The 21,202-nt window shown below is 47.3% G+C and overlaps 8 protein-coding genes and 1 non-coding gene across 9 annotated transcripts; 5 read left to right on the top strand and 4 right to left on the bottom strand.

Annotated features, from left to right (window-relative positions):
* The first annotated feature begins 947 nt into the window (after window positions 1-947).
* F4812DRAFT_414360 (uncharacterized protein) lies at window positions 948-3,700 on the top strand. Its single transcript, XM_047932878.1, has 2 exons — window positions 948-1,657; window positions 1,720-3,700. The coding sequence occupies exons 1-2, from the start codon at window positions 1,519-1,521 to the stop codon at window positions 3,345-3,347; spliced, it is 1,767 nt and encodes a 588-aa protein (XP_047793827.1). The 5' UTR covers window positions 948-1,518; the 3' UTR covers window positions 3,348-3,700.
* A 245-nt stretch (window positions 3,701-3,945) lies between these two features.
* F4812DRAFT_455625 (uncharacterized protein) lies at window positions 3,946-4,520 on the top strand (the record flags this gene model as incomplete). The annotated part of the gene is made up of 3 exons (XM_047936856.1): window positions 3,946-4,204; window positions 4,284-4,345; window positions 4,422-4,520. 3 exons carry the CDS (start codon window positions 3,946-3,948, stop codon window positions 4,518-4,520), a joined length of 420 nt encoding a protein of 139 aa, XP_047793826.1.
* F4812DRAFT_414358 (Adaptor protein complex sigma subunit) lies at window positions 4,182-5,700 on the bottom strand. The gene is made up of 2 exons (XM_047932877.1): window positions 5,453-5,700; window positions 4,182-5,328 (listed from the first exon to the last, which is right to left on the bottom strand). The coding sequence occupies exons 1-2, from the start codon at window positions 5,519-5,521 to the stop codon at window positions 4,831-4,833; spliced, it is 567 nt and encodes a 188-aa protein (XP_047793825.1). The 5' UTR covers window positions 5,522-5,700; the 3' UTR covers window positions 4,182-4,830.
* A 186-nt stretch (window positions 5,701-5,886) lies between these two features.
* On the top strand, window positions 5,887-7,215 carry F4812DRAFT_414357 (uncharacterized protein). The gene has a single exon (XM_047932876.1). It carries the CDS (start codon window positions 6,596-6,598, stop codon window positions 6,878-6,880), a length of 285 nt encoding a protein of 94 aa, XP_047793824.1. The 5' UTR covers window positions 5,887-6,595; the 3' UTR covers window positions 6,881-7,215.
* Window positions 7,216-8,700: 1,485 nt separating this feature from the next.
* F4812DRAFT_455622 (dicarboxylic amino acid permease) lies at window positions 8,701-10,626 on the top strand (the record flags this gene model as incomplete). Its single annotated transcript, XM_047936855.1, has 4 exons — window positions 8,701-9,615; window positions 9,706-10,225; window positions 10,282-10,393; window positions 10,449-10,626. The coding sequence occupies 4 exons, from the start codon at window positions 8,701-8,703 to the stop codon at window positions 10,624-10,626; spliced, it is 1,725 nt and encodes a 574-aa protein (XP_047793823.1).
* Window positions 10,627-10,811: 185 nt separating this feature from the next.
* Window positions 10,812-11,843, bottom strand: F4812DRAFT_455621 (uncharacterized protein; the record flags this gene model as incomplete). Its single annotated transcript, XM_047936854.1, has 4 exons — window positions 10,812-11,020; window positions 11,053-11,164; window positions 11,261-11,461; window positions 11,595-11,843. 4 exons carry the CDS (start codon window positions 11,841-11,843, stop codon window positions 10,812-10,814), a joined length of 771 nt encoding a protein of 256 aa, XP_047793822.1.
* An 808-nt stretch (window positions 11,844-12,651) lies between these two features.
* Window positions 12,652-12,723, bottom strand: F4812DRAFT_t25. Its single transcript has one exon. It is a non-coding gene; the product is annotated as a tRNA-Met (tRNA).
* A 293-nt stretch (window positions 12,724-13,016) lies between these two features.
* Window positions 13,017-15,644, bottom strand: F4812DRAFT_414344 (putative allantoate permease of the major facilitator superfamily). The gene is made up of 4 exons (XM_047932875.1): window positions 15,338-15,644; window positions 14,822-15,289; window positions 14,635-14,737; window positions 13,017-14,572 (listed from the first exon to the last, which is right to left on the bottom strand). The coding sequence occupies exons 2-4, from the start codon at window positions 15,032-15,034 to the stop codon at window positions 13,311-13,313; spliced, it is 1,578 nt and encodes a 525-aa protein (XP_047793821.1). The 5' UTR covers window positions 15,035-15,289; window positions 15,338-15,644; the 3' UTR covers window positions 13,017-13,310.
* A 2,891-nt stretch (window positions 15,645-18,535) lies between these two features.
* On the top strand, window positions 18,536-19,752 carry F4812DRAFT_181319 (uncharacterized protein). Its single transcript, XM_047930031.1, has 2 exons — window positions 18,536-19,324; window positions 19,470-19,752. The coding sequence occupies exons 1-2, from the start codon at window positions 19,143-19,145 to the stop codon at window positions 19,582-19,584; spliced, it is 297 nt and encodes a 98-aa protein (XP_047793820.1). The 5' UTR covers window positions 18,536-19,142; the 3' UTR covers window positions 19,585-19,752.
* Window positions 19,753-21,202: the final 1,450 nt, after the last annotated feature.

Below are 21,202 nucleotides of genomic sequence, written 5' to 3'. Positions count from 1 at the left end.
AGAAACCTGGACAAAGTGTGACGTCTATCACATGCTTTTTCTATATTTTGGGTTGAGCAAACTCAATAACTGGTGATGGGATTTGCAACCCAGAGGTTCTTGAGTTCGATGGTCACTGTTTATCTTTTGTTTGTTCACTTTTTTCTTCTCCGCTGCTCAATTTATATTATGACATCTGATGCATCTTAGCTTTTTTGGTTTAACAGCAAAACTTGGCATATGAGGTTATTCAGATGTTCTACCCGCCTAGGACATTTTAATCTAAGACAATATCTCATTGACAAACAACCCTCCTTTAATTTATTTATAGAGCACCTGTACTTCTTCATAATATTCATTTTATTCTTATTTTTCGGGTACTTCATATGTAACTGCATTGCACAGGTGAAGTCAGGGGGTTTGAGATAGCTACCGCCTTAGGACTTACACCAAACAAACCCCGCGGGTCCCGAGGCAGGAAAAAGGGGCTTAGCGAAGCGGCTGGACGAAACTATTTTCTCACTGCGGTTTATATTTCTACCAATCAATTTTGGCCCTCTCCTTTTTTTCATCTCTACCTAAAAGTCTTTTCGGCATGAATTTAACACAGAGGCACGTGGATTATAAATGATGATGACAGATGTCAAGTTAATCGGATGCGTGAATTGGATGTGTGCTGGCAGCTTGTGGCAAGACCCCATTACCATTGCCATTACACATGTGCTGCAGTTGGAACCTTGGAAGTGACAGCTGAGATACCCAATTAATATGTACCTAAGATAGGCTATCATTTAACTCCTGCCTACGGGATACTTAGTACGTGCACCTAAAGTTAAGGTACCTACTATGTAATATGCATATGCAGTAACAGAGGTGTTTGCTAAGCGCTTTTGTTAGTGGGGTCCCAGTTGGTTGGACGGTGCCTGATATAAGGGTATAAGCGATGATTTAAATAGCCAGACAGGGCAAAGAGGGAAAGAACGAAGAAAAGCCAGAGAGAGCATCACGAAAGTCACGACTTAAAACGTTTCCAAGCATTTTTAAAACTTAACAAACTCAACCAGACTCAGCCCCAACGCTGACGCATTCAATAATTCGTTATGTGCCAGCTTCTACCGATCGACTCCCTATCATAAAAGGTACCTAACCTACTTAACCTAGTTAATAACTAACACTTGTTGTTATTCAATTTCGGATAATCGGATCATACCTATAAAACAGACATTGCGATTGCAATATCTCAACCTCCCGCCAAGTTTTTATTTATATTAAGATCCAGCCCGTTCCCATAGTTGAGCCTTGAGTTGGCAGACAAACTCTAGACAAAGTCCCTCGATACGAGGTGGCTTGATTGAATAAACTTCACTGCGCCGGGCTTGTACCAGCACCTCACCAACATTATTTTCACCTGTCAATTGCCCTCGCCGTAATAAAAATAATTTACGCCTATTGGCAGAATTCCTTTTTCTTATATCATTAGCCCATTCGTCCACATACAGTTGAGCGCTCAGCCGAATTACATTACACACGCTACGAAGCATGGAGGAGTATGTCGAGGCTCGTTCACTGGCCTCGCTTAATTACCTGGCCGCCAACCCGCCTCAGTATCCAAAGAAGCCAAACGAAGAAAAGCAGCATCCGATCACTCTGTACATTTCGAGAGTACCCGGCACGAGGGGTAGGCCTAGATAGCATAAAATTCGAACCAACATTGTAGTTCTGTTCTAACATCTGGCCCAGACATTATTCTCTCAACTTTAAAGCCTCAGGTTAAGAACGTTACGGCAGAAGATGTGGCCAGTTCATTATACTATGTTCACCTGAACACACCCGAGGATGATGCTCTTACCCCTCGCAGCCAGCCAAAGCCTTCATCGTCTCCTAGAACGAGCGGTGAGAGCTCAAGGTCGGGCAATCAGATCCAAAGAAAACCTGTACCGGGAACTTCAAGTCTTGCCTCGTCGCGAGCAGATGAATACGTTCAGTTCCCTCCCTCCGGAAAGGAGAACCAAGCCGGTGCCGGCTCGGCGCAGCTTCCGATCCGAACTGCAATTCATCAACCTGGTTCATCCGCTCCTTTGTCCGAGCGGCCCCCACAGTCTCAATTCGCAACCCCGACGAGCCCCATACAACGAAAACCCCTGGTGTTTCGCCCGGGTAATCTAGATCCTTCGGAAAGGAGCCTACCACCGCCACCAGTCTCTAATCAACCACCTAACTATCAAGCTGCATCAAATGTTGATGCAACCCCACCGTTACCACCACGGCCTAGTGCCCAGCCAACATTACAGCAGCTCACTGACAAATATGCTTCTTCGTATATCGATGGCCGATCTCCATCGCCCAAATCGCCCCCTAGACCTTTTACTCCCTTTTCGTTAACCCTCATAAGAAGAGATCCTAGTTCAGGCCAACAATGGAATGTTGGAAAGATAGATTCCTTCCAACTAGAGAATCCTGAGCTCATTAGCGACGACAGGCACCACCAACCGTCTCCCTCGATTAGCATACACTTGGAGACCTCTGGCTATGCTAAGTTTCGAGGTATGCCCACTCACCCGCCAGCGGATATAAGATCCAGTCTTGATATACGCCCTGGGAGCGCATCGTCTGGATCACGACTCCAACGACTTGATGTTTATGGATCGAACTCGAATACTTTTGAACGCCAAGTTATGATGTCGTATTCGAAATCTTTTGCCACCAATTTGCGTGAAAAGTTCCATAATCGCAGTCGCTCGGAAGAAGAGCGGCTAGGTTTACCTAGCAATCAGGTCCAGCACGCGCGTCATAGTAGCCAAGGGTCTATAGCCTCGTTCGGCACAGACTTCGACGGCGGCGATGCTCCTGTCATTACCCAGCCTGCTCCAGGCCTTAAAGCCCGGGGTTACGTATTTTATAGTCCATGGGGTGGTCGTTGCGAATTCGTGACCGGGAACGCTGGACGCAGTCTCAGATGTAATCATATCCTACCCACATACGGCGGCGGCGTTTCCAACCCACTCGTAGATGGACACGAGTCAGGGCATGGAGGCCACAAGGCAAGAGGGCAGCCAATCAGCGAGTTGAGATTCAACTTGCCCAGCAGCGAATTATTCGCCGAGAAGCGATCTACCGAAGGGGGTGCTAGGGCTAGGGATCAAATACAAAGTCAATTCAACAAGATGTTCCATGGTCTCGAACACGATGAAGACGGCGAATGGCACCTTGACCTTAGCCTGGGCAGGGAAAAGGCAGGCGGCGGCAACCGAGGCAAGAGAGCTAAGATGGGAAAGTTGATCATATTTGACGAGGGCATTAAGATGCTGGATCTTGCCGTGGCAGCTAATGTTGGAGTTTGGTGGACCTCGTGGGAGCGAACGTATTGATTGTCATTCGACACTGTTACCAACTCGTACCATAATCATCATGGCAACGGTAACGGTGAGTGCAGTTGCTGAGAATAGGGCAACGGCAGGGAGTCAAGGGCTAACGAGACTGTTCGGGGCGATAAAACATAGACCGGCTTGCATGAGATACCAGAGGCGTACGTAGGATCGATTCTTGGGAGGAAGTTGTTGCATTATGTTCAAGCAAGCCAGCGTTAAATAAGTCAATGAGAAATAAGGGATCGTGATAAGGTATGGCGGACATATAGCCTATACTATAATATGGCTTCAAGCCAGCTCCCAGCTTTTCTGAATACATCTAATTCCGCCTACTATTTGGTGGTTAGGACAATTATTGGAGAATACGGGACTTGGAAGTGTGACTTGAATGATCATGATCATTGCCTCCTAATGTTTGTACATGCCTACCTAGTATGTACATGTATGTAGTAATGCAATGTGGCTAATAGTAGTAAATCGAGGGGCTGTGCTCGTTAGCAAGCCACACCTTAGAAAATCAACCGCGGTTGAGATATTCGGAACTTCGTTGCGGGCGCATACCAAAATTAGTTGTCGGAATCGAAGGACGGCAGCCGACATGTTTTCAACGTTAGTACGAAGAACGGCATTGCGAGCGCCTATATCTCTCAACGTAAGAAATGCGTCGACAAAACCTTTGAGGGAGCTATACAACAATCCATACAAGCCGAAGAAGATCTGGCCGCCCGATTTCTCGAAGCTTTCCGAGAAGGAAAAGTTCCGGTTCGAACGGCGTTACAAGCGGAGGGTGAAGCTAGCGACTGCGCGGCCGCGGTGGGATAAGTTTATTCGGCTGGTACAGCTGTTCAGCGTAACTAGTGAGTTTAAGGGCCTGTCCTGTATTTTAAATTTTAAAGGTTATGAAGCGCTTGCGTTGACATTGCGTTTCTACCGTAGCTGTCCTGGTCTATGCGGTCTTATTCATGGAGTGGGAATCCGAGAACCAGCCGTTCAAAGAGGTACGTCAAATCCTTCCCAAAAGTCGCTGCGTCATATATATATATGTACCTAATATAGTCTGACTATGATGTTTAGATAAGGGATAAGTTCTGGAACACGCTGGGCGCATTCTCGCCCGAAAAGAGATATGAGAGACGAGTCCCCGATATGCTACCCGTTCCGAATTCCAAATAAATAACACACACACACACATATATATATATATCCTTCTCTGCATATTACGAGCCTCGCATTGCATTGGATGGTAGGAGTTTAGGAGTGGTGATGGCGGCGGCGGTGGTGTTTAAAAATACCCACTCGATGTTATTTGCACCCGTATATAAAGTCGGGATACTGTACTAAAAAAAGACGATGCTTCTCTCTCTGTCTTTTTCTCTCTCTTATTCATGCCTGCCCCAATCCGTAAACCTTCGTTAAAAAAAAACGCCAGACACCATCTCCATGCATGTATACTCCGTGCCGGTACACGGGCGCGGGGAATCAATCACCTGCCAGGCCATACGAAATGCCCTCCCACGCTTAACCCAGCGCCTAGCCCCGTGCCCCTAGACTCGTTGACGGGCCGCTTCGTAATGGTGCCCTGGGACCGGACGCCGGCGACGATGCGGTCGAGGTTGGTCTCGATGACGACGCCGCCGACGATCATCTCGCTGAGGGCGGCGTGCAGGGTCTCGAAGTTGAAGATGAGGTCGAGCTCGCAGACGTTCTCGAACAGCTTGTCGAGGGCCTCGACGTACACCTGGATGAGGTCGAGGAGGGCGAGCGGCGACTCGGTCGACGTGGATATGACGATGAAGTACAGGGTCGCGTAGTGCCGGTACGTCACGAGCGAGGGCACGTCGTTGTGCGGCTCCGACGCCGAGTGCGAGGTGCCCGACGCCGCGAGCAGAGGGGGCAGCGGCAGGAAGTTGCAGGCGCCGTCCGGGCGGTTCGAAACTAGCGTGAAGATCTCGGAGATGAGGCGCTGCTGGATGCTGGTTTCCTGCGGGTAAGAAGAAGATTTCGTCAGAATCGGAGTTTTATTGGTAGGATTATACTATACTATACTATATTATACTATATAATATAATATAATAAGCTCAGATCAGAAAAACATAGGTACATACCAGCTGGGTATAAAACTTGGTAAGCCTAGGTTGGCCCTGGCCGTTGAAGACCAAAACTGCGTTTATCATGGCGGGCCGCAGTTTGAAATCATGGGTATGAGTGCATATAAGAGGTACCTAACCTAAGGTATGTGATGATGATATGTGGAGGGGTTATGTCAATAAGCTAATCCTATGTAAGTCAAAGGTAAGCTAAAGCAACTGAAAATAAGGCATGTGAAATAATTACTACTACCTTAGGTAAGTACGTACATTAATTAGTGGGGTACAAGATTGAATGCTGACTTAATTGACCGCCTTCGATACTCGCAAAATCCTGCCACATCATAGGTAATGTAATGCAAAGGCTTGATGGCTGTGCAATTGTGCAGATACGGAAGCGCCGATCTCTTTTAGTAAGACGAGCCGGATAAGATCTGGTACAACGGTACCTAACTTAAAAGAGCCGGATTCCAGAAACAACCCCCAAAGTTGATCTTCCCCTCTCCAACTTCATCTTTTTTTTCTTATCCCTTTCCCATTTTAAGTGGGAGAAAGCTCCGCCGTTCGCCATAAGAACGGCGTATATACAATAAACCTAGAATCGAGACGAGGTTACTTTAACATATCGTCATGGCAGCAATCGTCGCATTCGTCGCTTGCTGCTCCAGGCTCGCCTACGTCGGATACTATCGGCCGCACCAGGGAGCCGTCTCCAAATCAACATAATTCCTTTGATTGGGGGGATTCCGCCCTACTAGGGCCGGCGGATTTCTTCCCGTCATTGGAGGGCTCGATCGAGCCTCTAGTTGGAAATTGGTCCTTGGGGTTTTCAGAGAATGGTAGCAGTAGTATAAATGGTGCAGACTGGTCCCTCCCCCTTTTCGAAGGGGCGGGGACCTCTTTCGTTTTTCAAAATGAAGAGTGTAACGGACAGCTGAACGGTGAGTCACGCTTATATACGCCATATATTCTATATTATGTCGTCTTACCCTATATGTGTGTAATTACTAACAACCAACAGCTTCAGAGACTCTATTACCTAGCTGTGAACTCAGTCCAGATCTTCTATTCATTTCACCCGCGGGTTCTCAAATACCGCCGCTGTCGGACGCGGAAAACAATAATAATAACAGTCAGAACCCGTCCGTCTCGCCGCCAACGATGCCCGAGTCCTCTTCGGGCCCGACAAGCCAATATTCCGCCAAGGCGAAGAGCCTGTCGCCGCCTATCGACCCAGCGACGGCTCTCAAGCGCAAGCGCAACAACGCCGCGGCGCGCAAGTACCGCCAGAAGCGGATCGATCGCATCAACGAGCTCGAGACGGAGCTCCGGAGCGTCAAGGAGGAGCGCGACGACCTGCGGCTCCGCCTCGCTCGCCAGGAGGCGGAGACGGCGGCGCTGCGCAGCATGCTGCAGCTGAATTCTGGGAAGAGCGGGAAAGGTTAGCAAAGAAATGGCTGGGGGAGATGGGCAAAACTCCCGGTTGTCTCGGAAGTTTGTTTTAGTATAGTCTTAATACTAAAATTGGATGTTGTGTTATTCTCAGACGATGTCGACTCGTTCTTTTTCCCCATGTGAAGTGTTTTTAAAATGTCCCGTAGAAGGACTGCAGAATTATTTCTCGGTTGAGGGAACGTGATTGTCATCTTGGAATTGTGGGATTGGTTAAGAGGGATGGATATAGAGATTCTATAACATACCATATCACGATGTCTTAACTAACATAAAAGCGTATTTGACTTGATTGAAGGTCGATTCATATTTGCCCGACTACATAGTAGCTACGAAATCTATGTACAAGATGGGCAATTGTCACTGCGTCTATTTATCCTTCTACTCTACAAAGAAAAATCCTACGATGCATCACTGCTGACGGGATATGAGTAGGGGTTAGTTCACGATGAGGAGAAAGCGACTCATTATAAGTAAGAATGGGTTCACGATGAGTGGGAATGGCTCATGGTGAGTAAGAGTGATTCATGATGAGTTGAAGCTCCATACTCAAGGGGTTGGTAGAGTAAAATGAACATCGATAATGCGCCAAGAAATGATCCAGTATGATTCATTCTGAGTCGAGGTCGCACAACATCATGTATTTATATGGAAAATTAGGTAAGACTTATATATTAGAGGTAGTCTAGAGTTGTCAATTGTTGCTTTGTCCTAGGTATCTTGACTTCATCACCAAGGACACCAAGGACACCAAGACTAATTCTCGGTTTTCCGAAGAATGCCTTCTTACGCATGTCGAAATTGACTTTTCGAAAGACACAACTAATAAAAATTGTATAGGCAATATGTCTATATCTTTCTTCATCACCAAATCTCTCTATTTGACGGGTTTCTTTCATTCTCGGCACACCGAACTTTTATTAATGCGACGGACCGATCTTTGGAAGCAAACTAAATCAACCTGCCAAGTCTACTGTCTTCCTAGCTGGACGAAGCAATCCCCCTGAACAAGTCTCAAGTAGGTATGTAAGGACAAGTCACGATAGGATGTGGACTCAACAATGAAGTAGTTGAACATCTCTGGACCTTTCTATCCGAACAACCAGATTGGTTAACCGCTGTTCTGAATTATCTTTACGCCAAGTTGATCCAATGCAAACTTTCAGGTCTCGTTTTCCGTAGTTATAGGTTTCCGATCTGATAAGATGCTATAGACAATATAAATACTATTAAGTATACTAACTATAGTTATCCACAATAGTTAAGAAAATCTTCAAGTCTTTAGCAAACAACCGCGAATCACGTCAAACTCTATCCCGCCGTTTCATTTGCTTGATCCTTGTTACTATTACTATGTACGCTAAACATAAAAATAGGTAATTAACCGGGGTCCTAACCTTAAATTTTTAGCACTATTATTTCACTGGTCCTTAAAACCCCATACTCATATCAAATACCTACCTAGCCCAAACGTCCATGTTCGATGTCCTAATACAAACAAAGCCTCTTTTGGTTGGTTTGATTACATGATGGTCGAACAATATGGCGCAATACCTTTTTTATGTTTTATGCATTCGTGTCCAATGCAGTTTGTCTCTCGCAGATCCGTCTTTTTCGGTGAGACCACCTCGACGCTAAACTCGTCTTGTATATTTTACGCCATTAGACGGTTTCACGGCGTAAGTTGGTACCTCTTTACACCCTGGGAAATCCTCCAAACGTCCCCTTCTTCCAATTACTACCTAGCTACCGTAGCATCGTAGCACCGTAGCCGTAGCCCATCTTTTTTTTTTTTCTTCCTTTTAAATCTCGCCATGAGCACCAAGCCGCTTCTCGCTGAGTCGCGTCGTCGTCTCCAAAGCTCGTCGTCTTCGTCTTCGTCTTCGTCTTCTTCTTCGTCTTCTTCAGCAGCAGATAACATGGGCTACGAAAACGGTATGGTACACGAGGATGTCCTCGATTCTTATCGCAATGACCACGATGCCGATCTGGTTACTGCTACCGAGGCTCGCTCGCTGTCGCGTGGTCTCGGACAGCGACACCTTTCTATGATAGCTATCGCCGGTGCTGTTGGTACCGGTCTATTCCTGGGTCTCGGCGGTGCTATACAAACGGCTGGGCCACTCGGGGCTTTATTAGGATATGCTATTGTCGGTCTGATCGTATGCGCCGTAACTTTTGCCTTAGGCGAGGTGGCCGCCCTCCTACCCGTCACGGGCTCCTTCGTCCGGCACGCCGAGTTCCTCGTGGATCCGGCCCTCGGGTTTGCCGTAGGCTGGAACCTGGTCTACGGCGCTGCGCTGTCCATCCCGAGCGAGCTGACGGCGATATGCGTGTTGTTCACCTTCTGGACCGATGACGTGCACCCGGCCGCCTACATCATGAGCTTCATCACCCTGACGTTCATCGTGGGGATCGCCTTCGTGCGCGTCTTCGGCGAGGTCGAGTTCGTGTTCGCCCTGCTCAAGGTCCTGCTCATCGTCTTCCTCATCATCTTCGACGTCATCGTCGCCGCCGGTGGCGTCCCCGGCATCCCCGCCACCGGCTTCAAGTACTGGCGCGACCCGGGCCCCTTCGTCGAGCACATCGCCTCCGGAAGCTGGGGTAACTTCTTGGGCTTCTGGAGCGTCCTGGCCAGCGCCGTCTTCTCCTTCGCCGGCGTCGAGTCCATCGCTATGCCCGCCGCCGAGCTGCGGAACCCGGCGCGGGCTATCCCGCGAGCGTGCAAGGTATTGTATTCAAAATTACCTAACCTAACCCTACCTTACATTTGAGTGTATCAAACTAGGATAGCAGCTAATTAATCATTTTGGTCGTAGCGTGTGTTTATCCGTGTCCTGCTATTCTATATGTTGGCTATCTTCGTGGTTGGTTTACTGGTTGCTAGCAATGACGACCGGCTCAACGATTCCTCCGGCACCGCGGCCCAGAGCCCGTTCGTTATTGCAGCTTCGGCCGCCGGTATCAGCGCCGTCCCGAGTGTCGTTAACGCCGTTGTAATTACGTCGGCATGGTCATCCTCGAACCAGACCTTGTTATCTGGCACTCGTGTGCTATACGCCTTAGCTTTGAAAGGGCAGGCGCCTCGTGTATTCCTCCGCACTACTTCTTGGGGTACCCCTTACGCCTGCGTCTTGTTCTACACTGCTTTCATGTTTCTCAGTTTCCTGAGTTTGGACTCGAGCGCGCTGACCGTGTTCTGGTACCTTGTTGATCTGACGGCCGCCAGCGTCTTGGTCTCGTGGATCACAATTTTGGTCAACCACATTCGACTGAAGTTAGCTGTGACGAAGCAGGGTATCCAACCTTCGCGGTTACCATGGCACAACTGGTGGTCTTGTAAGCTGCGTATGTCTAAAGGTGGTGGATGAATAACGTGCTAACTTCTCGTCCAGATTACAGCTCCATTCTAGCTCTCATCATGTGCATTATCATATTATTAACAGGCGGTTTTGAGGTTTTCACTGCAGGAAATTGGAGCGCCAGCGGCTTCATTTCGGCATACTTGTACGTATCATACTCTGATGTTTTTTATGAACTTTTATACTAACTAATCACGCAGGGACATACCGCTTGTGCTTGGTGCGTATTTGATATTTAAATATGTCAAGAAAACTAGGGTTACGTCACTCAAGAGCATACCCCTTGATGATGCGATTTTACAAGCGAGCCAATATCCCGACGAACCTCAAGAGAAGTCGGATGGCTGGGTACGCGCCTTCTCTTGGATATGGGATTAATGCTTTGGTGGTACAGGTTAGTTATAGATTATACTATTTAGATTGCCATGTTTCCTAGATTTTCCCCATGGCCTCTCGATCTAGAACGCTCATACTTCAGAGGATGCATTTAATCCTCTTAGATACACAGATGTTATGTTATCATAGCACCAGCCTAGCTGTCTCTAAAGTAGAATACGCAGTATTCAAGCGGCGGTAATTTTAATATATCCAGTAAATTCACCTGGATTCAGCGGTTTCCCTGTCGCCAGATTGTTGCTATTAGGGCCCAGCAATCTCACGAAGTAGTACTCGCCCGCTTCGGTATTGTTCTGGTAGTTGAAGCCCCAGGTGGTAACATTGACGGCGCCTAAAAATACTCCCGGCTGCACGGTTCCATCTAGTATGTGCGAATCTGGGTTATGTTAGCGCTCTAATTGCCCTTACGCTGGTATTCGTTTTCGACGTTAACGTGTAGATTCAGCAGAATCTGACGATTGACGATATCTTGAAGGTAATTAAGGAACAAGGAGGCAATTGAAATAACGCTCATGACATACTAAGCACACGCATATCAGCATCTACTCACGCCATTCAAATACTTGGGACTATAGACGTCCTCGCTGGAATATAGGGGTAGGTGTTCAAAACAAACATACCAAATTCTGAGATGGTAGTTAGGATCAGGAAGGTCCGGGAGGCCAAACCCGAAGACGGACTCGGCAGGCGTCCCGGCCGCGATCAAAGCCTGCCACCGATCGCCCTGGATACCCACGTTCAAGCGAGCCTGGAGCGTGCCGTTACCGCAGCGGAACGGAGTCTCAGCTATATTATCCTCGGTCGTCGGTATTACCATCTGTTAATTTACATCGACATCTCTGATGTTAGTTCTTGGGTGTGTCTCTTTAGATCGGTAGGCACCTGAAGTAGCTAGGGTGGCTTAGGTAGGTGGGTATTCTTAACAAAAGGAAAAGGGAGGTTGTTCGTACAAATCCCCAGCTGCCGCCGCCGACGGCGATCGCGAACTTCGGAACGAACCGGAAGCCGTCGAGCTCGGTGCCCGTGAAGTCGGCTACCACGCGCAGAGGTCCCGTCATGTCTGTCGCGCTGTCGTAGCCGGGGTATGCTGCACAACCTTCCGCAAGAGGGACCGCTGTTGCGTTTGGGGCGGCGAGGGCAGTAACTGCTAGAGCCAAGCCTATTGACGCCTTGACGAAAACGCTTCGGAAAGAATCCATGCTTCTTTTTCCTTCTTTCTTTCTTTCTCTGTTTACATTGGACGCTGGAATAGGGATATCGTTCGCCTTGGGCTTTGCTTTGCGTATGGGACGAGCTTTAGATTGCTTTCCCCAGGCCGAGGGAGATCACTAGGAAATATACTTGAGATACTCATAGATATATCTGTATATTAATCTGATAAGGGTCGTTCTAGAGAAATTCGGTCTTAATATAGCAGATCCAAGAAGAGATATGGCTCCTCTATGGTATCTAATCTACCTCCTTAAACGGCTAATTTGATGCAACCAATTGGGAGCTTAATGTATTAAATCTCTGCATATATCTCTCGGCAGTTTACCATCGCCTTATATCATTTTTATATTATGACTTAAATGTAGGAACTCTTGCATGTTAAGTAAGTATGTACGAACTTTAGGTATTTATAATAATACTACTCAAGTACCTTTGGATAGGGGATATTGTACCTTTCATAGTATCAGGGTGGTAAGTACGGAGGAACACTCAGACATGACCACAACAACTCAGAACAATTATATCCCATCACTTAACCGAAGATCTTCGAAAAATAACTAATAAATGTAAAGAGTCTAAAGAGTCATTGGAGTAAATTAAAATAAAACGTCGTCATTCGTTTGAATCAGTCTCGTAGACTATTCCGATTGGGCTGACTAAAATTCGTCCTAGACAAGGGTCAATGTTGTAGGTATTCCGAACTTGTTTATTAGTACAACGAACGAAAATCTTTAACACGAAAAAAAGTAAAACCAAAATAAAAATGAGAAGAAAGACCAAAAAAAAATAAAATCCTAGCTCCACTCCGTTTCGATCGGAGGACCTCCGGGTTATGAGCCCGGCGCGCTTCCGCTGCGCCATGGAGCTTTTTTCTGAAGGACGGTGGAAAAGATGTTTGTCGATTCCACGGTGAATGTTCACACCTGTATCACCCCTTATAGCTGATCAGCCTTGCTTGACTCAAGCACCCGACAAACAAAAAAAAAATGAAATGAAAACATTTGAACCAAATCTCGTCAATGATTTAATTATTCCATCATTTTTGAGTTTTTATTTCTCCCATTTTTGTGACAAGTTCTGCGCATATCAGGGGTATCTCTAATCATCTTCGTTGTTTATCATGCTTTGGCCTGCGATAAATTCGTATAGAGACTTTTTGCTTTGCATCCTGGAGATAGCTTATACCATTTCATTTTGCAGATATTCTAGCAGCTATGTGCATATGAGAAGTTTATCATATGTAACCAAGGAAGGTCAGGGACTGGCCTGTATTCCAGGTATACCCAAGTCATGCCAATTCCTTCAAACAAACTCGTCGACTCCTATTCTAAAGCTAGATACCTCCTAGGCAGGTATATCAGCAATGCCGCTCATCTTCGTTAACTCCATAAAATAGACTCCTTTCTCTAGTGTGGACTAGTAGTAAGCACCTAATCAGGCAATTTACAAGCAAACTACAGCGGGTAAATGAAGAATTTGTTCTCCAGATCCGTCAGATCCAACATCGCGATATCCACCTTCCTCGTGACGACGCGCCCGTGCTCGTCGTACTGCTCGACGCGGCCGGCCTCCCTCTCCTCCTCGCTCATCTCCGCGATCAGGGCCTCGCGCTCCCGGTTCCTGCGCGCGAGGATGAAGTGGATGGCGACCAGGATCGCCGGCGTGCCGACCCAGCTGAGGGCGATCATGGAGATCCACGCGCCGTAGTACCGCGGCGCCGCGGCCGGCACCCAGATCTGCGGCGACACCAGGTTGCCGGCGCTGTACCCGATCATGAACATCACGTTCCGCGTCAGCTTCTTCGTGTACCCCGCCGCCGACGACGTCGTCCACCCCAGCGCGATGATGTACGTGATCCCGTACGTGTGCCCCGCGAGCAGCAGGCACGCTAGCAGCGCCAGCTTCCGCTCCCACGGGATCGCTACCATCCCGATCCCGCCCGCCACCGCGGGGACGCACCACACCACGCTGTGGATCGCGAGGTTCCGCGGATACCATTTGAGCGCCACGGCGGCCACGACGCAGAGGACTACCCCAAACGCGCCTCCTGCTACCGCCACCAAGGTAGATCCGAGGCTGGAGACGCCCAGGGATGTGGTCAGGAGGTTCTGCTGGCCGTACGTGAGATTGTTCGAGTACATCAACGTGAACGCCTGGAGCGTAAAAAGCCACGAGACGGGATCCTTCAAAGTCTCTACGAGCTGAGACTTCTTAAACTGCTTCTGCTCGATAGAGCTCTGGCTGGACCCGTGTACCCGCTGTATAACCTGGACCTTCTCTTCCAGGGTGAGGAACCGGGCTTCGGCGGGGTTGTTCGGGTAGCAGAACCAGGCCCAGACGGCGAGCAGGAGGGTCAAGCCGCCGGTGGTGATCATGAACAGCTTCCAGGGAAGCACGCTGCTCCTGCTCCACAGCAGGCCGTAGGATATGAACCCGGTCACGATGGGGGCGCCCAGGCAGGTGATCCAGAATATCGGCTGCAGGAAAGCTTGCTCCTCGCGGTTGAAGAACATGCCGATGGTGATCTCCATGGCCGGGACGATGACCGCCTCGACGGCGCCGAGGACGAGGCGCAGCACAACGAGCCCGGCGTACTTGGTCGCCACGCAGTGGAGGAAAATCACGACGGCCCAGAGACCTATGATCGAGGCGACGAATCTACCGAACGGAAGCTTTTGTAGAAGGTAGTGCCCAGGCCATTGTGCGGCAAGATACCCTGCGAACATTATGTTAGCAAACAGTGTTGGTAAGACATTCCTTGCAGGATGGGTTACCTACCGACGTAGAAGAACGTGTTCAGGTTGTTATATTGGTCTTTCGTGATCCCAGTCTCTTCAAAGAGTCCTAAGATAGCCGCGTATCCCAGCGTAGACTTGTCGATCTAGAAGCAACCGAGAAAGTCAGCCTCCTAGTACTAAGTATTGCCTTAGATATATACCTAGGTATGTAGGGGCAAACGACTGACGAATAAGATGATGTTGATAGCGGATATCAGAACCATGATATGGCGATACAGCTTCCGCCTCAATGCCGTCTCCTTTTCGGGAGTCAGGGGCCCGAACTCGTCCCCATGGTCTTCGATCAAGCGCAGGGTGACGTCCGCGTACTTCTCAGCTACCGTCCTGGGAACGGGTCGACTCTTGGTGATAGGTTGAGCCTCCTTCGTGGTAGCACCCATGGCGGACGGATGATGCTGATGACACGGTAGGTAGGTAGCACTGGCGTACACATTGCTTCCGGGTATTTTGTGATATAAAACGATGCTTAAATATGGGATTGTCGTAAGTTTGGTGAGGCTCAATAAGGCTTAAGATCATGATCTTGCATGGTGAAATTCTACTTGCAGATGGTGTGATTGAATTAGGTCATTTGGCTTTGCGCCATTCTTATCAGTCAACTAGGATTTTTAACAAAACTCGTATGATTTTGTTTTCTATGGATAGTTAGGCATTGTTATATTCTGATATTCTAGCAAGCCTACCTCGTGGCATATCATAAGCAACGGGTCCAGATTACCTAGATGTCATTGCGTATGGATAACAAACGACAATGTAATGTGGATTGTAGGAATGTCTTCAAATCCTCGCGGGGTAGTAGCTAAACTGTTCTTATCTAGCCAACGCCCCTCATGAGTCCGTGTCACCATATCGCCGCTTTAACAACCTGGAAGGGTAGCAAGTAACACAATAGGAAGCCTTTCGGGGATGAGGCGAGAATCGTCCTTTCCTCCACGGTTCATAATAATCTAGAGAATATTTATTAAATACTATGGCTTGCTCTCCTTTTCTTTCTCCCCTAGGTTACCCCTGTTGTAGTTTTAACGTGGACGTCGGCTAAAGTGGCAATGCTATACTAAGTACCTAAGGTGTGTACGACAATGGCGATGTTTACCGAGGGTCTGGTGCCATGATCCAGATCAGGAAAAGGCGTGGAATCAAGCCACATTAACAAAGTCCAATGCACGAAGTTCGCCTACACTAGATCCATGGCCCATGCAGGGTCTGGTTTAGACTCCGCAGGTCCCAGGCTTTCTACTGACATCTAGACGGTTTCCGCTTAGTCTCTGTCCCCAAATGTTGATACCAAATAGCCGGAGTATGACACCTTATAGTGCTCTCGGCCGGAAATACGGATGTTGCTAAACTTATGCGGATTAATTCACCTCGAGATGCTTTACGGAAACGGAGTCTTGTCCTTCATGCATAGGTACCTATCTAGATTTTAATAATTACCTAGGTTAGGTAGGTAGGTAAATAGGCAATGGCACTGCAGGTTTATATGTTCTAGCTAGGTATACTTGATGGGTTTAATTATGGCTTTGGCCATCCGTACGATTATAACATGAGTCATTCTTATGAAAGTAAGATGGGCAGAGTTAGGACCAATACCTAGCCCCCCTTTTCTCCCGGCACAGGCGAACCTAGGCAGAATATATCTGTCTCATGAAATACTCGACAGGCTATTCGTAGTGTTTCTGTTTGCCAATCTCGGCAATGCGTTTGATCTCTTGTTCGGATAGCTTGAAAAAGGTAGGTAACCTCTCCAAGTGTCCTTGAATTCGCTCTTCGCTGTTGCTCGTAGTGATAGTCACTACGTCTTGGTCGACAACCCATCCTAGAGCAATGTCGCCCGGCATCACTTCGTATTCTTGCACCAGTTCGGCGTATGTACCATCCAAGGAGCTAGGGCTTTACATGGGGCAGTTTCCCCGAAGTTACCTATGACTCGACAACTATTATAGTTTAGGAGGATAAGACAGCAAAACACAATTTGTTCCCTCAAGGTATGGCATCTCATGGGTCAATTGCTCCAAATCTCGAAGAAGCCTCGTCATCACTTAGCATATACTCACATATATTCGTTCCATGGCAATCCATAGATATGGCCTACCTTGATAGATGGACACGTAATGCAACCAGCTTCTAGATGGTTGTAAAGGAAGGTCTATTGGCGGCCGCCACGAAAGCAAGAATAGGAGCAAAGTCCTGTTTGAGATCGCTTTCATTTTTCCGAGAACTCGCATTGCCGAGCGGTCTGTTGGAATTCCTTGTGACATAAATTTCGACAGGTATACGCTTCAAATTTTCCTAGGCAATATTTTATAGTTTCACGACTTTTTCTCCCTTTCTAGTAGCAAGAGTCGGAATAGTCTTGTCGAAATCTTGAATTTGGTACATTATCATAGGCGACTTTAAAAGATACATAAAATAATAAATATAATCCGCTGTATCCTGTGCTTTATGGCGTATTCCTATTACGATTTATTGCTACCTATCTGGTAGGTACTTATGCCCCCTTTTGGCGTCTTATTGTAAAGTCTTCAGAGTGCTTTAAACTCTAGTGCTTGAGTCGTAATTAAATCCCCAACCAATGTCACCATTTCGAGCGGAAAAGAAACCATATTCGGATCTGGTATACCCAAAAATTTGTAGGAACTTCAGATGCAATATAGTGAATGTATTGCTATTGCTTGTCCATTTATAAGGAATTACCGACATTACCACTGACTAACACTTTATACTCCTTGTTGTCAATAGCGAATCATAACGTCTCGAGGTATATAACCCCGAATTAGTACCTATACAATGGAAAGATATTAGCATCATAGGTAATTAACTACCTACCTATTACCGATGTTATTAGATCCGAGCCGTCTGATAGATAGGTGCTTAACATATTATGGCATAGCTAATCTCTTCCTGGATAATGCTAAGATATTGAAAGGTCTTGGATAAGTATATGAAAATGGTTTTGTAATTCCGATTTAATAAGTTTGAAGCTTTCGTAAACACGCAAAGACGGCTCTTACTTAAATGAGGTGAAATTACCGGTAGTTATGCGGTGGAGACGTCCGAAAATGTGAGCTTATCTGGAGTCACTGTGTTGACAAAGTTTGAAGCTTGATGGAACGGAAGCTTAAAAATTTATTCGAAACATGATAGTTTTCTAACCTTGAGCATGTCCCTTTATTTTGTCATTTTTAACGTTGCCAAGACAAAGTCGGCAATCCTTAATTGCTTGATCGCTCTCCGAACGCACGTTCAATCTTAGATGGCTATCTTGGGTAGGTAAATATTCAGGATGCTGTGGGGCTCCCATATCATTACCTGGCTTATGTCTTGGAGCTGGTATTATATGTCCAACGTCCTTCTCGGCATGGTGAGCAAGATTACCGTTCAAGTCTTACACCAAACCTGACCTTGGCACCGGTAAGACTAGAAACGGCTGAGTAGAATGAAGAAAGAGCCTAGACAGTCTCACGTACGGGTGGCAATTCTTTTTCGTTTGACGTTGTCTTATCTAGGTGCGATTGGAGGTATCATCATACAGAAACATCTCAGGCTGCGACTTCGCTAACGGGCATCTAGAGCCCTCGAAACCGAAACGACGATAATCTAATCGAGACTGCTTTGGAGTACGATATCGTCGACTTCGCTATCGAATTCCATGAAGCAAGACATTTGGTGGGATAGGATGGTTATATCAAGTACGCTCTTGGACGTCACATCGATCGCATGGACGATCAATCATTTTTTTGTCATTCGTGTTAAACGACAATGGGGTTCTTTTCTTGAGACTTCTGAGACTTCGAAGCCTCAAAGACTGACTTGACTTGACTCATTCTTAAATTGCGTGATGCTTGTGGATTTGTGTAAACAAGTGTAACTTTTAACTTATGCCTGATTTGAATTTCCGAACTGCCTTTGAGGGTGGCTACGACGTTCTTGTCGTGTGGCACTGCATTAATGGTGCAGTGTTTCGCTTTGTTCTGATTGGTCCATTACGTCGAATAACGTCGAACAAGCCCCCTTGACCTGCCTATCCGGGAAGTCCCCTACTAGAGCGAAGAGTTACGAAGAGTTAGGTGGGCCCACTCTAGGCCAGCGGTTTCAAACGGGTGTCCCCCAGGCTGCTACTTCCAGCTCTAATAGTAGGTCTTTCTTCTCCAGCTCGGCCCCCCCTAACCCCAGGCGGAAGGCCCTTTCATAAGATCGATACGCACGTCCAAACCGCCAAGTTCCACCATCACTTACATTTAACCTTTCACTCTAGTTAATCCAATTCAAACTTGAACCTGTATCATCCTTATTCACACGAAAACCAAGCTTTTACAAATACTCTAGGCTCAGCACTTCTTTTTTTTTTTGGACCGGCCTTGGTTTGACAGCTCTTCGTTTGTTGCATCATCCAACTCACCTACTATTGGCCATTTCCATCATCTGCAAGCCACATTACCGACAAAACCCAAAGTACTTAACCTACCCTACCCTTTAATCCAAATAAACATGCGTTTCTTCACTACGATCGCTGCAGCACTTGCTGTTGCTGCTGGTGTCTCAGCCGTCGACATTGAGAAATCCGTTATCGTCAGTTTCCCGAGCGGCACTACCGACGACATCGTCAACCGCGCGAAGGATGATATTCGAAAGGCGGGTGGCGTGATTACCCACGAGTACCAACTTATCAAGTGCGTATCACTTTCAATCTATACATCATCTTCTATCCATACTCTCTTTTTTTCCGACTTTGCATTACGTCATGGGCGAGAACATACCTCAGGTATATTTTTGTAATAGCGAATAGATAGGCTAACCGGGCGATCTTTAACATAGGGGCTTCGCAGCCAAGGCGCCACAGAAGATCCTCGAGACGGTGTCGGCCTGGAGTGCCGAGTATAACGCCGTTATTGAGGAGGACCAGGTGGTCCAAATTTCCGGCGAGAATTAAAGCACGCGGCGCTTGATCGCATACATAACGATAGCCACGACTAAGGTACCGGACAACTTGCAAGATACCCCTCCTCCGCACTAGGTACGGAGCCCGCAGGTAGGCAGACGGAACAGGCGTTATTGAAGGACAGACGACAACAAAAAAGTGAACGTATGGGGTGGATCAAATTAGACAACATGCTTTCGGCGTTTTCTGTATTTCGGAGGAAGTTGAATTCTTTATGGCGACTATCGTATTCGTAGGAAATATCAACACTTTCACTGTGTCTTGCGTTAAGATCTTTATGGTCTCTAGTTATCTCCGAGTCCGACCGGACAAGAATCAGTCCATGTGATGGGTGGCTTGCGCTTGTATGATTTATTCATTTGGAATATGCGGGTTGGTGTTGTTCATACGCTACTCGCCACGACCGAGGACGCCGAATATGCAAGGTATATTGGAGTAGTCCTAGCTGTCTTCAATACATTCTGTGTGTTAAGTCGGGAGGGTAGTAGGACAACGTCTGGAATGCCGTCGCCTCGGAAAAAGTTCAGGTGGCGATATACGGTTTTTTAGAAAGGTGGCTTGTTGGCTATATGCAAGTTCTCAGTGTTCCAGCAACCCCGATTCTACGCAGCTGCCACGTTAGCCGCAGAGGATTGTGGAGTTCACGATGGAATCTCACCGCATTGGACTCCGCATCCCTGTCGGGCAGGACTGTCTGCCGCCATCTCGAACTTACTATGTATGTGGGCAGATGAGAAGTGAAAAGCAAGATCATACACCTTCGCGATGTGAGGCATCTATTGGGTCTCGCAAGGAGGCACCGAAGTTGTGGGCTGTTCTAGTTTTTAGGTTATATTCGCGTATACTCACCTGATGTCAAATTAACAGGTATTTTTCTGTTCCCCCCATTCAGAATTCCTTACATGAGTGGGCCCCGTCCAGCGTCTACATAGCATTAAGATGGTAATTCGTACGAGTGGATGTTCTATTGAACGAATGAGAGGTATGCCCGTCGTCACTTGAAGTCGGGTGTGTTTTCTAGAGGCCCAACGCTACTTACCCCCATTCGGCCGACTCCGCTGGATTTATACGCAGTCGGATTTCAAATAGTTGTCTTGTCGAATGCTCTTCTCTTGGCTACCTATCGCCTATGCGTTTCTCGTCACGGGAGATGTTAGACCCCTCTGTCCATATGACTCTGCACTCGTCCGATTTGAATGCATGCGAGATAGACACCATCTTGAGATCTTGTAAACTGTAAACTAGTCGATTGTCTCTTTGGTAGATTAACATGCGGAAGTCTCCCCTTAAGATTCTTATATCGATATCTGATGTCACTGCATGTCAATCCCACGTGTGGGCCGCGGGTGTCAAGGCGTGTAAGCATTTTGCGGGCCGTAAAGTTGTCCATTACCTACCTACCTACCGCGCAGATGTCGCGTATAGATAGTATCGATATTTCGGGAAGACAAGCCCGTTAAGTACTTGCGAGGTACGTTGTTCCTCATTGATTATCCGTGTTAAGCTTTGACAGTCTGGCTGATCGTGTTGCATCGCCGGTGACTTGTGGGGGCCAGATTACATCTTGAAACAAATGGTAATGGTGAAATGTGACGCTGTGTTGTCCATC

Source organism: Daldinia caldariorum (assembly GCF_022478825.1).
Source record: "Daldinia caldariorum strain CBS 122874 unplaced genomic scaffold F4812scaffold_2, whole genome shotgun sequence".
NCBI lineage: Eukaryota > Fungi > Ascomycota > Sordariomycetes > Xylariales > Hypoxylaceae > Daldinia > Daldinia caldariorum.
Note: the sequence above shows the minus strand (reverse complement) of the source record. Positions and strands in the feature narration are given on the sequence as shown.